Here is a 15055-nt window from a genome sequence, read left to right on the forward strand (position 1 = left end):
CTTTCAATCAATCTGATGTTTACAGCCTGAAAATTTGAGCTGCCATTCAAGCACTGGGGGTTTCCTCTTCGGCAGCGGCAGTAGTGGATGTCATGCTGAGTCTCTCAGGGTGACTTCATTCTCAGGGATTAAACCAGCACGGATTAAACCAGGGATCAGGGATTAAACCAGCTACTATTACAGCAGAGACTCTCGCTATGGCACACCTGAGCCCAGACACACAGGCAAACAGATGAAAATAACGCAGAAGTCTCACCTTTTGTAATGCCTCCTCCTGGTGCTCAAAACCAAGAGGAATTCTTTTGAAAATCCTGCACTGTGAATCAAATGCAGGATGGGTTCAGTGTACGAAGAGTGATTTCCTTGCAGGTCCTGAAAAGTTTATTTCTTAGGTACTATGACCAAAAGATCAGGACGCAAAGTCACAGCCAGGAAAGAGTGCAGAGGAAGGGAACAAGTGATTAAGAAGATGAAAATGAAGGAGGTGGAAAAAGAGCGAGAGGTTGTGCAAGAGGTGAAAGGAGGAGAGACTGAAATAGAGCGCAGGGCCCTGGGGTGATATCTGTGTCTGCTCTTCCATTAGGGACCAGCTCACTAAGGTTACGTGAGCAAGTAAGACATGCATACTAGCTTTGACTGCCTCTCCCTTACTCTTTCTTTCTTCTTTGGTCTCTCGCTTTCACTTTTTTTCCTTTTTCACTCTCCTTTCTTTCATTCATACTTTTTGTATTCTTCTGCATTTCACAGTAAAATGAGAAAATATCAGAACATCACCGTTCATTTAATCACATGGTTGAGTACGTAAGTGAGCATATAACAGTTGTTCCCGATTTATGTCTGTGCATGTGTACTCTTGTTTTTGTATTCGCGTGTTCCCTAAGTGAGAGTTCACTAAACCCCTTCCCCAAACAGCAAATGCTAAGCTGTAATAAAAGCTTAGCAGGCCAAGTGCTGCAGGCCAGTCAGGTTGTATTTCTCCACATGCTAAAGCATTGAACAGGCTGTAGTAAGGACAGCGGCGTCTTATTTTTTAGCATTTTCAAAACCAGAACAACAAGAACAATAACTTAAAGAACAGATTAAACAACATGTTTAAGCTGCAAACATTAGCATAAATGACTAACTAGCTTACTGCCTACAAAGCTTACAAAGTCAAGGACACCATAATTAAATAACTATATTGGTTTTCGGGGTTTACATTTTTTAAAAATGCCCCGTTCACAGCAAGCGCATTCACTGTGTAGTATTTGTCCACTGTGTGGGAGCCAGGACTGGATGCTATAAGAGTTTGGGGTAACATTGGCAGCTCTGTCCTGCTCTTTACCTTAATATAAGATACCCCTCCAACCAACCCAAACCCAGGTAATGTTATACATTGGTTATTCCTCATCCCAAAAGTCTTTTGTCTTGTAATGTTATAAGTGAAAATGTACTGTTTGAAAATATATTGTATGTTAGGTAAGTATGCTAAGCAGGCAAAAAGAGCTATTTTAGAATGAAATAACATTTTTCCATATCAATTCAATCCATATAATATTAAGGGTAACTAGTCTGCACTTCAATACAAGAAGATTGCTGTCCTTTTTATTTAGCATTACATTATATGGATCATCAGCACATGAGGATGTTGAGTTTTCCAGGGACATGCACCTATAACCTCAATCTTTAACTGTAATCTAATATATGTAGTCATCAAGTGCACATATAAATCATTTTTACAAGATTCTGATTTAAAAATGAGTCAGCTGGAAACAAAAAAGTCAGCCAGAGATGGAATTTTTAACCAATTAATGGAGCTAATGTTAGCTTAATTAACTTGCTAGCTAAGCTGGTAAAATCTAAGCAACAGTTGTCATTTCAGGCAAAAAAATCAACAATTGCTGGCTAGAAATTAAAAATTTGCCTTTGTTTACCTCTCTTGGAAATCAAGGACCCATTAGTTTAAAACCTGTAGTATTTTGATGTTAAATCTGCAACTCATATCAATGTATTAGGTATAGCAACAGCAATACTTAAGGGGAGCAGGGTTTAGCGAACTGTCAATTGGTTGGACGCTAAAGGAAAGTGGGGCCTGACTAGAATATAGATGTAATAATTGGAGAGAGGAAATATTTTGTGTGTGTGTATATATACATATATATATACATATATATGTATATATATGTGTGTGTGTGTGTGTGTGTGTGTGTGTGTGTGTGTGTGTGTGTGTGTGTGTGTGTGTACTTGTAGGGCTATACATTATGAGGACCAGTTTGACTTTTAAACCATTTGAGTGACATTTTCCTCACTTTCTGACACACCTCCAAAGGGCTGTTTGAGGGTTCAGACTTGGTTTTATGGTTAGGGTTAGGGTCAGGTTTGGGGTAAGTCATTTAGCTGTGATGGTTAAGGTAAGGGTAAGGGGCTAGGGAATGCATTATGTCAATGAATGTCCTCACAAAGACAGAAGTAAAAATGTGTGTGTGTGTGTATTTGTATGCGTTTCCCTCAGGTGTTCTGGCTCAGGTGCATTGTGCTACGGGGCAAACAGTGCACATATACACACATCACACCCAGTTTTGTGCTTGCACACACACACTCTATTCACACACATTCATCTGTAACTAAATAAGCCATTACACTTCACTTAACCAATTATGTGCAAACCAAAAGAGAACAGTGGGAGGCTGAGGCACCTGAGTCAGACTGTAGAGTCTCTACTTCTAAGTGCTGCAGCTTTCCCCAAGAGGAGCCCAGGGTTCAGTACACAACAAGCTTACACAGAAGGTGCTACAAATCCCGTTAGCTCCTGATTTCAGGGAACCCTCTTTCCTTTCCTATTAGAGTAATGGGACTCTTATTCTCTTTGATCCTCCTTCTCCTCCACTGTCTCCCTGTCAGGGCTTCTCTTACAGGAAAACATTTTTAAGGACATAGACTTCTCGACGGCACTACATTTACCCATGCTTGATAGATATTGCTACTGTCAGCTGCTGTGTAGTTCCCCAGACTGAGACAGTAGATTTGAGACTATTACTGAATAGTAACCCAAGAAAATAGAGTGTTTCATCGTGGCTGAGGAGTTTCAAAGTGCTGTCAGTTTGAGACCTCAGAGAGCTGAGGAAATTTGGTATGAAAGAGGCAAAAGAAAGGGTCATAGTGTCTGTCTGACTTTTCTCGTGGCCGTTGTGTATTAGGCCAGGCAATGATTTTGACATTTAACACAATGCTCGGTGCAACTGAGTGGAGATCTGATGGAGCTGAGTGAAGACAGTGTCCTGCCTCAGGCCCTAACCACGACCATTTTATCTTCTGTCCTTGCCTTTTATTGCTGCTCATGTGATCCAGTGGACATTATTGTTAGATTTACTTACTTAAAGAGACTTGGATGTGCAAGTGGGAATCATTACATACCGTCTATATACAGTCCTGGCTGAAATTATTGGCACCCTTGAATTTTATGTACAGAATTTAGAATCTTCAGAAATAAATGTAAATTTACCAATTTTGTATAATCAGAACAGAAGGTCCATAGTTATTGAGCAAACAACAACAGAAAAAATGCTTACATATAGTGAAATTAGTTCCTCAAACAAAATTTAAAAAATATCACTCACTTGTGCTTAATTTTCAGTGTTCACGTGGCCTGAATTACCCAATTAATGATGGTTTTACTGCATAAAAAGGGCCTGATTGTTTCCATTTTCTTTTTCACAGTGGTAGAGACAAGAGAGCTGTCTGAGAGCATCAGAAATGCTAGTATCAAAAAATATAAAAATTCCAAAGGCTACAAGGCCATCGCCAAAGATCTTGAAATCCCTGTTTCAACAGCTCGTTGTTATCAAGAAGTTTCACAGTCATAAAACTGTTAAGATGTGGCGCTAAGAAGAAACTAAATGAGAGAAGTCTGCGAAGGTTGATGTGGATTGTGGAAAAAACACCATGCAAAACATATAATGAGCTTCAGCTTCAGGCTGACTTCAAGCAATCTGGAGTGGTGGTTTCAGCTTGTACCATACGCCATACAATAGGGCTCCATGGGAAAAGGCCAAGGAGGACACCACTATTGAAAAAAAGCATAAAAATGCAAGACTAATGTTTCCAAAAACTTTCATAGATAAGCCTCTTCCTGCGATAATTTTCAGATTAAACCAAAGTAGAGCTCTTTGGGAATGCAGTGCATCAGTTTGTTAATAGGTGATGAAATGAAGCCCATAAGGAAAAGAACACCCTACCTTTAGTAAAATATGGTGGAGGCTCTATCATTCTGTGGGGCTGCTCTGCTGCCTTTGGTACTGGAAGCAATCAGACGATTACCAAGGCATTTTAGAATGAACTTTTTTACCCAGTGTCAGAAAACTAGGTATGAGGCAAAGGTCTTGGGTCTTTCACCAGGACAACGTCCCAAAGCACACATCCAGCAGCACAAAAGAATGGTTGAAAGGGAAAAGATGCACTGTTTTAAAATTGGCCAGCAATCAGTCCTGACCTAAATCCCATTGAAAAGAGAGCTAAAATCTGCCATTGCAAAAAGGAGCCCTGCAAACTTAAGAGCTTGAACGCATAGCAATGGAAGAGTGGCAGAAACTACCAGCAGACAGGTGCAAGAAGCTTCTAGTTGGCTACAAGAAACGTTTAGAAGATGGCATCGTTGCCAAAGGTTCTGCAACAAGATATTGGTGAAGGGTGCCAATAATTATGACCGGGGTACATTTTGTGTTTGTATTATTTCACAATTATGCAAGTTTTGTATTTTTATTTTCTTTTGTTCAGTAACCTTGGACATTTTATTAAAATATTTTTGATTATACAAATTTAGTTAATTTAATTTTCCGAAGATATTCTAAATTCTGTAACTAAAATTCAGGTGTGCCAATAATTTCAACACGGACTGTACTGTACATACCCAACTGAATGTACTGTAATAACTTAAAATCTGAAATGATTGTTCGAATAATCACTTAATCACTGAAAAGAAAATTAAACAATATAAATAACTGATTAATTGTTCAAGTCATTTTTAAGTAAAACAGTGTGTTTGTCTACTCTATTGTAAGCTGCAACTCTTAGCATAATCAGCCAACTAGCTCACAATCTAAAACAGTAAAATCAAATGTTACTTCCAAAGCAAAGGAGCATATCATTAGTTACCTTTATTAATTTGGGTATGTTCAAAGCTAGCACATACACATGTCATATATTTCCCCATTTTGTGGAAGTCAGTCCTGGATGCTACCAGAGTTTAGGCTAATATTAGCAGCTTTGTCCTGCTTTATTGGATTTAGGGAAGTTTACACTCCAGAAACCTCAGCCAAACTTGTTACCTAAGATAGCGTTGCATTTGCCAAACACATTGGTTTTTCCTCATCCTAAACGTCTTTACTCCTTTGAAAGTTAAAAGAAAAAATACAGTTTTTGGAGACACAAACAAGTATAAACTAAGCAGCCGAACGGGATTATATTAGAACAAAATAAGTTCATGATTTTACATTTTTTTCCTAATCATACTCAAAATACTAGCTAGACTAACTAGCTCTACACTGCAAAACAATTCTGATTCTTTATTTCCATTTCTATCTCTGCCACCGTCATCATTATAAACTGCTTCATGCGCTGTGCGAGATATACAGTGCACTCAGAAATTTTTCCGACTCCTTAATTTTTTTCACATTTTTTGTTATGATGCAGAATTATGCTAAAATCATTTACATACATTTTTTTCCCTCATCAATCTACACTCAATACCCCATAATGACAAAGCAAAAACAGAATTTTTGAAATTTTTGCAAATTTTTTAAAAGGGAAAAAAAAATGAAATATCACATTGATATAAGTATTTAGACCCTTTGCTATGTCATTTGAAATTTAGCTCAGGTGCCTCCCATGTCTCCTGGTCATCTTTGAGATGTTTCTATATCTTGATTGGAATCCATCAGTGGTAAATTCAATTGATTGGACATGATTTGGAGAGGCACACACCTCTCTATATAAGTGACTTTCTGAATGCACTGTATGACAACTGTAATATTTTCCTTTTCTTATGTATATCTATATTATGAAAACATCTCCCAGATGTTTCAGTGTCTGCAAATACATTTTTTCTGTATGTGCAGACATTGCACATTTTTTAACTACGAAGAGAACAACTGCAAGCACATATGTTGTTCTTTCCCTGTCAGTGGCCTAATACATTATGTTTTTTTATCAGAAATTTGCATTTGGTTCAGTTGTTTGTTTTTTATTACATGTTGGCTTTCCTATTCTTTACTTGATGGTTCTTGTTTTTGAGGTAAATTCATGGTTCACTGCTGTCTCATCCACTCTTAAAAACATCTATTGATCTCCTTTTCCTCTCCCATATTGTAGTTCTTTTTTTTTAATTAAAAAAATCATTTTAGTTGTTTAAGCAAAGGATACACATTACTGATGCTTGTTGCAGGGATGAAACCTGTGACATTTTGCTATGATTCTGCCAGTGGCCCAATGACTTATGTTACTGTACAAGTAGTTTCCTTTTACATGATGCCTGGTGATTTGTTTGACATTTCATGTTGTGCCACCTTTAAACATCAGTTATTGCCCTCTTTCTCTGTCTCTCCCCTCCCCCTCCCTCCACCCTCCAACAGTGAACTTGAGTGTCTTCTCTAATGAGCAGTGTGTCTCTTCTCTCTCTCTGGTCAATGTTATCAGAAGCATCCCTGCCGCACGCTGCGTAGCAACAAGCTGTCATGTGACCAAGACCCTCCTCTCCCCACATTCCCCATAGGGTAGTAGACGCCAACTAAATTTCTTCTTTTTTTTGTTCCTGAAATAAAATGCTCCAGCCTTTTCATTGCATTATAAAACTTTATGACAGATGTGTACACAGTAAAAGAAAAAGGGGCTGATGCGCTTTTCATGAATGTAGATTTTTGTCAAGAAAAAAAAATTGAAAACAAAATACTTGATTTTTTTTTTGTTTCTACACCCCTTTCTCCTTCACCACTTCTTTAATTTGTCCCTTTCATCTTTTCCACCAAGATATCAGTGATTTATTCACTGCTATCATTTCTATCTCTGGTCTCCCGTCATTCATTCTTGTCTCTTCCCATGCTCCAGAAGTAAACAAACCACTCTTCCCCAACTCCTCATCATTAGCTCTTTTCTTCCTCTTTGCCTTCGCCTCTCCCTTTCTTCTCTTTGAAGTGTCCTCAGTTTTAGACTTACTTTCGCTTTCTTATCTCTCTTACTGCATGACTCAGATTTACTTCTGATTGACTACATTTGTATATCACAGCTACATTTGTGCAGTCTCATATGAATGGGCGGTTTGGTTTGATCAATATTAATGGTCCCCCTACTGTTAAGTAGAGGGAGGAGTATTAACATGCAGAGGGTGAAGGCTCCTGTTTGTCTTGCTTTGTTAGAGCCATGCTTTTTCCCCTTTGTGTCATCTGCTCATGCTTACAGTGAACAATATTTCTCCATGTGCTCTGTTTATGCATTCTGTCATGTTTGTGCAGCATGAATATATATATGTGTGTGTGTGTGTGTGTGTGTGTGTGTGTGTGTGTGTGTGTGTGTGTGTGTGTGTGTGTGTGTGTGTGTGTGTGTGTGTGTGTGTGTGTGTTATGGTGAAAAAACTGGGTCATCTTTACTTTGCACATATGTGGGTGATGAGCACCACCGAGAACACTTTCAACCTGCATCTCTAGTTCTTATTTTTCTTATTTTTTTCAGAGTATATTTACACTAATTTTGCAGTCACCCCGTTTACCTAAGCATTTGCTTTCCCTCATCTCGCTTTCTTGTCATGCTTGCACCAGCTAACACCCCTCTCTCTCTGTAGATCTCCTTCCTCATCCTCCATACATTCAGCCCCATCTCCAGCCGTTTGTAACAGCCAGTACAACCCAGTGCAGTGGTGTGCGTCTCTCCCTCCCCTCCCACCCCTGTTTTGATCTGTAATGACCATTGAGCAAGAAACAGGTCCCGGGCTTCCCTCTGAAATTTGGACTCTGGATCATCATTAGCAGCATAGTTGCTGGACGTGTAAAGTAAATATGTGCCAGTTAGTGTCTACATGTTAACAAATAGTTCTGAATACTGACAGCATTTCTTCTCAAGCTGTACAGGGCCTCATTCAAGGCCAAGTGTTGTGTGTTTTTGTGTGTTTACAGTCAACTTCCATTGATTGCCTGCAGCAACGAGAATCCATTAACCAAGAATAGTCCTGATGCTTGGTTTGTCTCTGTTTTACTCTCTATGTCTTTCTCTTTACTCTGAAGAAGCAGTTTGGAAGTAATGAAAGCCAATTAAGCTATATTGAGCCTTACACACTGAGACATACACACACGCACACACACACACACACACACACACACAAGTAAACATGCATGCTTTCATTGAGATGATTGGTATCGGTTGGATCAGCTTTAGGCCAGTTACTGTGTGTTACAGTGGAATTATTGCAGCTTCAGAGAAAAAGGTTTACGGTTATAGAACAATGTCAGGATGTAATTGATCCAGTTTAGAAAGTTTGACATGGCACAATAGCAGTTATTTCACCTGCACATTAAATCCACCCTACTGGCCTATGTGATCAATATCCATAAGACTTGTTATAGATCTGATTGATCAGGACATCCTGTGTGCAGTTTTAAATAATGAAAACAGATCGATGAGATGGTGCTAGTCCCTATTGTAATATTTGAATATGAAATTCAATTTACATCTTTCATTTTTTACAATCACTTGTGTTAGCTTACTGAGCTGAAAAAGGGTGAATGGCTGCTTGCAGTACTCCTACAGCCAATCAACTGTCAACGTCCCCTGGTGGGCTGGGAGTCTTTTTCTTGTCTCTGGTCATCTTAACAGTAGAGACTTTATTTGTAAAGACTTCACAGTGCAGTAAGGATATAAACAGAGACAAATACATTATTTGCATATAAAAAAATAATGAATTCTGAACAGTTAACAACAGCATCCAAATTTTTGCTGTAATATTAGTAGACTGCAGACTGGAAACTGACAATCTGAAGTGAGGGACATACTTAAAAGTACATGAAAAATGGACAAGACATTGTTTTAGATTTTTTTGAAACAGCTTCCTAATTTTTTTCATAAGATAGATACTTCATTCCAACTTGATTTTCATCTAGACTACCTCCCAGTATAGGCTCAAGTGCTTGTTTTCTTTTTTCCTTTTTTATAAATTATGCAGTATATATAATTTTTAGATTAGAAAACTCTTCAAACCTATTTTACATTCATCTGGGCCTCCTTTCATTATACATAAAATCTCCATTTTTTAAATAAAAATTATGCAACATGGCCCAATGCAATTCTGATATAGATTCCCACTGAATAGTAACTATATTGTAATTCCCACCTGGCCTATTAAAAGAGTATTCCACCAATTTAGGATTGCACTCCTATAATATTGTTGGACTCATGATGTACAGTTTTTTAAAAAGTATCAAAATCAATGCAGCAGGACAAGAGATATCTTCTTTTTTATTCCTCTATTCCATTCTTCTTTCTTGTCAAAACCTGCAGCATACATTACCCACAGGGCAACTTGACTGCCAACAGTTCAGTTCAAGATTTGGTTGTGTTACGCTAGCAGTGTCTAATGTAGCCTCGAGCCTCTAGCCTCAAGCAGAGATGAGGAGCAGGCAACAGAGGTCTGGTAAGCTCAGTTTTTTCTAACTCCACACTCAGTGACATCACTTGAGTCACTTTATCAAACCTCACGTGGCTTTCTTTGGAGCCACAAAAGGTTTTACACAACTTTCTTCAAATATGCAGCAATACTCCCCAACACTTGTTGGCTCTGAAAAAACCATATTTTATTATTTGATTCATTTAGGTAAATGGGTAAAATAATATGTTGACTTATTTTTGTTTACAGCTATACATATAGATGAGAGTAGTATAAATTGCAGTAAAAACTATTTAAAACAGAAAATTGTGTTACAAAGTTGTTACAAATCTAGACAATTCATAAAATCATTCTCTATAGGCCACACCCGCTTCTTGTATAAATCAGAATTCAGATATTTTTGGGATGTAAACAGATATGGATAATTGCTTTGTGTTACACCCTCACAATGGAGGAAAGAAAATGTATGATTTCCTACATCCCCTGGTTGACACTTTGTCATGATGGCCTAGAGCTATCCAGTATGTAAAGAGGGCAGGTGTTAAAACTGCCACAAGTAGTGTGTGTCCATCTACATCCATGGGAACAACATGGGCATTTGAGAAGAGCGGTTTACAGTGAAGCTGCAGTTTGTTCTGTTTTTAATGTTTTTAAGTTCAGTTGAAATTCCTCCTGTTTTTTCAATACAGGATTATTGAGTAATATTAGCAATTTAGTTGTGTTTTTGTGTTGTGAAATTCCTGGTAGGGTCATTCATTCATTCAGTCGCTGGATAAATTATTCACATCCAAATGTGGTATTTAATAAATGTGGTATACTAGAGGTATTGTTGTCTCCCTGTTCACCCATCTCTCACAGTGTCTGTGTTTGTCTCTGTGCCATCTTCATGTGTTGGTCCCCTCTCAGTCAGCTCACATCTCTACACTGCAAGTATCAATGAAGGTGTGATTGTCTGTTTGTGTGCAAGCACATGTGTGTGTAGAGGGGGTGTGTCCCACTCACATGTGAACCAATGTGACAGGGGCTGAAAGAAGACAAAGGGGAAACAAACCATTCTCTTCATCTGACAGCAAAGATACAATGGTACTGTTTGCATTTTGTTTTCTTCTCTCCCAAACACCTCCCAGGTGTTTATTTTATTTGCATTATTTATGCCCCTCACACCGTCTTGGAAACCAGAGCAGATTGTGCCACACATGTTCAAAAAGCCTTTGAACAAATTGCACTGCTGTAGTATGAGTATTCTATCAAAACAAGTGCATATCGTAAATGTAGAAAGCTTGCTTAATTCACTGCCAACTGATGTGTGAATTTGGTACAGTGATATCACTTACGGCACGAGCATGGGTGGAGTCAACAGGCAGATTTGAAGTGGCTCTTTGTGGTAGTGACTGCTATTAAGTGCCCCAAACGCAATTAACTGAGGTCATGGAAAAGCTGATGTTTTTGCAGTATGTTTTAATGAACACCATCCATTTTTTACGATTGTCATCTATCTCCTTTCTCTTCTTCCTTGCTTGTTGCCACCATTCTCTTCAACTTTGCCACTGTCTCATCTTGTTCCACCCTCTCTCCCCGCATCTCTTATCTTAGCTGAGCAGAAGCAGACAGGGATGGATGACACTGGAAATTGAATCCTCTTTATCGCTGTTGTGCTCCTGCAGTGAGCCATGCATTTGCACGTGTCTGCTTCTCCTGCACCTATAGATGCAGCTGTGCATAGATCCTGCCCTCAAACACGATTGTGCTGTGGTAACTTCAACATGGTAGCTGCAATGTCGTCTTATTTACATTTATCTCTCACTTTTCTCTCTGTAGTTGTCGTACAAGCAACAGGAAAAGTCTGATCCTGACCACCACCTCCCCCACGCTGCCTCGCCCACACTCCCCTTTGCCCCTCCCTGGACACCTTGGTATGTACAGTAAAACATCACACCTGAACTATGATCTTGTTAATTTGTTGATGGAAAGCAGGTTAACATTTACATTTTTGAGAGAGGTATAAATGTTGTCGTCTAACTCTCAACAAGGAAACGAATAATCCCAGAATGTGGAACTATTCCTTTAATTAACATAGCTTCTGCAGATAGATTACAATTTTGTTAATCCAAAAGATATTGTATCTTGATCTCATGTATTCAGTTGACTCAATCTGATGTTTGACCTGGTTTTGGTTTAAGTCACCAGGACTTGACTAAGGTGCTTGCAGGTGTCTTTACTTAGGCTGTTCCATTAAATTTGCTAGCTTGATTCATTCATCTACAAAAAAGCCCCCAAGCATATCTTTGAGTCAGTTAATCAAAATAGCCACATTACTGTCCACAGAACAATGCAGGACAAATAAAAATCATAGGCTACAAAGCAGTCTAAAAATCAATGATAGGCCTTTATGATTTGGAAAAAAAATCTAAATTAATTTCAAAACATTTTACCCTCTCAGACTCTACCCAATAATTGTGAATAGTCACATTGTCACATTGAACCACAGACTCAGGCAAGGGTGAGTCAGCTTTACTGCCACACCTCACAGGGAAAAGAGAAACCCTGGTAAGAAGTTTTAATCTGTTTGGTTTTCTTGAAGTCATTTGATCACAAACTGAAATAGCTTGATATCTTTTTGTCACATAATCCTTTTGTCACATTTGTGTCTCTCTCTTTTGTGTCTTCTCCTGTGTGTATGTATTGTTGTCCCCCCAGGAAGCAGCCCTCTGGATAGCCCACGAAACTTCTCTCCCAGTAACCCAGCACACTTCTCGTTTGCCTCCTCCAGAAGGTCACTGCTTTATAACACTACATATACTGAGTGTGATCACGTGTTTACTTTCACTTGTGTTTATGTTAGAGCTGGGAGAGGGATAGAAGGAGACATGGAAAAGGGTGGGGAGAAATGCACAGTAGCCAAGTTAGCATGAGGCAAAGAGAGGGGAGGATAGTGAACAAGTGAGCATCAGAGAACAGAAGAAGTATGGATCTGTTGTGGTGCGAGGTCTCACACATCCTGGGGAGCAGGGAGCCTCTTGCTGCACTGGCAGGTTCTCCCACTGCAGGCTGAATCATATAATTGACAGGGCCAAGCCCTTACATCCATAGCACCTCTGTTAATTCACACTGCACTAGTGAGGAAGCAAGAGGGTTGAGTGTGTGGACAAGTGGCCATAAATGTGTGCATCTGTTCATATTGTAAAGTGCTTTTACATTTGGGTTTATATTAGAAGGTTTTTAGGCTGCTCAGTATATTACAAATAGTACAGTATGTGTACACCCCTGTCAACATACTACTTTTGTCAGGGACTGTTTTTGTGGTTTAGGCTGAGACCTCTTACTCAAATTAAGGGAAATCCTAATGCTAAAGCATACAATGATATTAAAGACAATCGCTTCCAACTCTGTTACAACAGTTGTTTCAATTTGACACTGTCCCCATGCCCAAAGCCAGGTCCAAAAAATGGTTTTGGTGTGGAAGAAATTGCACAGAACCCTGACTTAAGGGTTTAAGTCATGAACCTTTGTTATGAACTGGCATGCCAAATGCAAGCCACGCCTTATCATCCAACATCAGTTGCCTACCTCACCAATGCTCTTGTGGTTGAATAAGAGCAAGTCCTTGCAGCCATCTTGATATTAAATAAAGTTGACCTCGACTGAGCACACCACAATCTGTAATATGATATTATGTATAGTAGACAGTTGTTATTATATTGTTGTTATTCATATTATACCATGACCATGAAAAGTTTAATACAGTATCTTATTTACTTTTGGAAATGACCATGAAGTAAAGTCATTAAAGTAAACCATTAAAGTAAACAGGACAATGTACTTTGAGGTGTTTAAATATAGAAATTTATGGACTTTACGAAGGAAACATCACACCACTTCACATTGGGGCATTCATCTGTGTACATCAGAACAACATTTGTTCATTATTGCTTACTTTTAAGACTATTTGAAAATCATCTAAACCTGAATGATTTAATGCAGATTATTTCTTTCATTTTTGGAATTGTGTATAAAAAAAAAGAAAATCCTGAATAACGTCAATAAAATAACAAGAGGAAAAAATCACAAGAGAGTATTGAAGCCCTTATACAGTATTCAAGAAAAGCCAGATTGACTGCAATAGTGTGAGCTTCTAAAATAATGGTTAGGTCTTAGTATGGGTGCATTAGATATTAAGGTTGGAAGTGGGGACTGTGGGAACCTGGTGCTCCTGTAAATCCTCTGTCCTCATTTATTGAATCTGTGTGCCTGCCTGTCACTGCATACAAAGCACAATGAATGAGTTTTCTGTGCTCTCCTCAATAAGGAATCTCCAGGGACAAATTACATGTCTTATAAGTCATTGGTCTGCTAAATGAAATGTTTTAGTGCCGCTGAAATTGGGATGTGTCAGCATAGCATGTTAAAACAGGTTGTCAGGTTTTTGTTTCATAGTCACATGAGACAGAACTATAGCTATTTCTGTTCAACAAATTTGTCTTCAGGCTCTGAAATATTATAGACACATCACACAATAGCTAATATTGCATATTAACCAAGGTAATACGGTCTGGTTTTAATGACAAAATGTATGCATCACACTGGGCTTTTAAATGATGTAACGTTCGTATTCTCTGCAGAGCGGATGGGCGGCGATGGTCTTTGGCATCTTTACCCTCTTCTGGATATGGCACTAACACTCCCAGCTCAACGGTGAATAACTTCACTTCGTTTCCCATCACTTACATCAGTGATTTCCAAATATGGTTGTTTGTTCCCTAGGGGTAGTTTTGCCGTTGCCAGGGGGTACATATCTCAACCAACAACTAAACTCAAGTAACTCAACTAAAAAATATAACTATAATTTTATTGAAAAAATTATATCCACATTATGTTATAAACAGCCAAAAGAGAGTGTGATGCTGATCTTACCTATATTTGCAATAAGCTGCTCATTGACCTGAGTCAGATGTGAGTGCATGAAAACTAATTAGCAAGTGGCAGAGAAGATGAAATAGATAGCTTTAAGTAATGATTAAACAGTTAGCCAAACGCTAAATAGTTAGCTAAAAGCCTGGTTAAATTGTTGAAATAGTTAGTTAAAAGTAATGGATAACAACTGCAATAGCTAAAAGTAATGAATAAACAGGTAAAATACTAATTTCCAGCTTCTGCCACTCCAAGTGGCAGTAGTATGAATGCAAACTTGGCCTTGAACTTAATTTTGACAGTTCAATTGTATGAAAAAGTCATTGTAACAATATCTACTTTTATATAATTATCGTGTTAAATAACATCCAGTTTATAATCCATTAATGGAACATACAGTATGTGGACCATGACTAGTGGTGTTGATGTTGGAGTACATGAGCTCAGGTTGGGAACCACTGACATAAATTACTGTAATTGGCACAGATGTAATCTCTAGAGCATGCTTTTGCTTCCCCGTCATAT

The 15055-nt window shown here is 38.5% G+C and overlaps 1 protein-coding gene across 1 annotated transcript in view; it reads left to right on the forward strand.

The window, feature by feature from the left end:
• Window positions 1-397: 397 nt before the first annotated feature.
• LOC120783727 (microtubule-associated serine/threonine-protein kinase 1-like) overlaps window positions 398-15055 on the forward strand; it is a 36061-nt gene continuing 21403 nt past the window's right edge. The window contains exons 1-4 of the mRNA XM_040116889.1: window positions 398-555; window positions 11441-11535; window positions 12320-12395; window positions 14242-14314. Coding sequence (XP_039972823.1) covers window positions 398-555; window positions 11441-11535; window positions 12320-12395; window positions 14242-14314 — 402 coding nt within the window. The remainder of the gene's footprint in view (window positions 556-11440; window positions 11536-12319; window positions 12396-14241; window positions 14315-15055) is intronic.

Source organism: Xiphias gladius, chromosome 3, assembly GCF_016859285.1.
Source record: "Xiphias gladius isolate SHS-SW01 ecotype Sanya breed wild chromosome 3, ASM1685928v1, whole genome shotgun sequence".
Lineage (NCBI taxonomy): Eukaryota > Metazoa > Chordata > Actinopteri > Istiophoriformes > Xiphiidae > Xiphias > Xiphias gladius.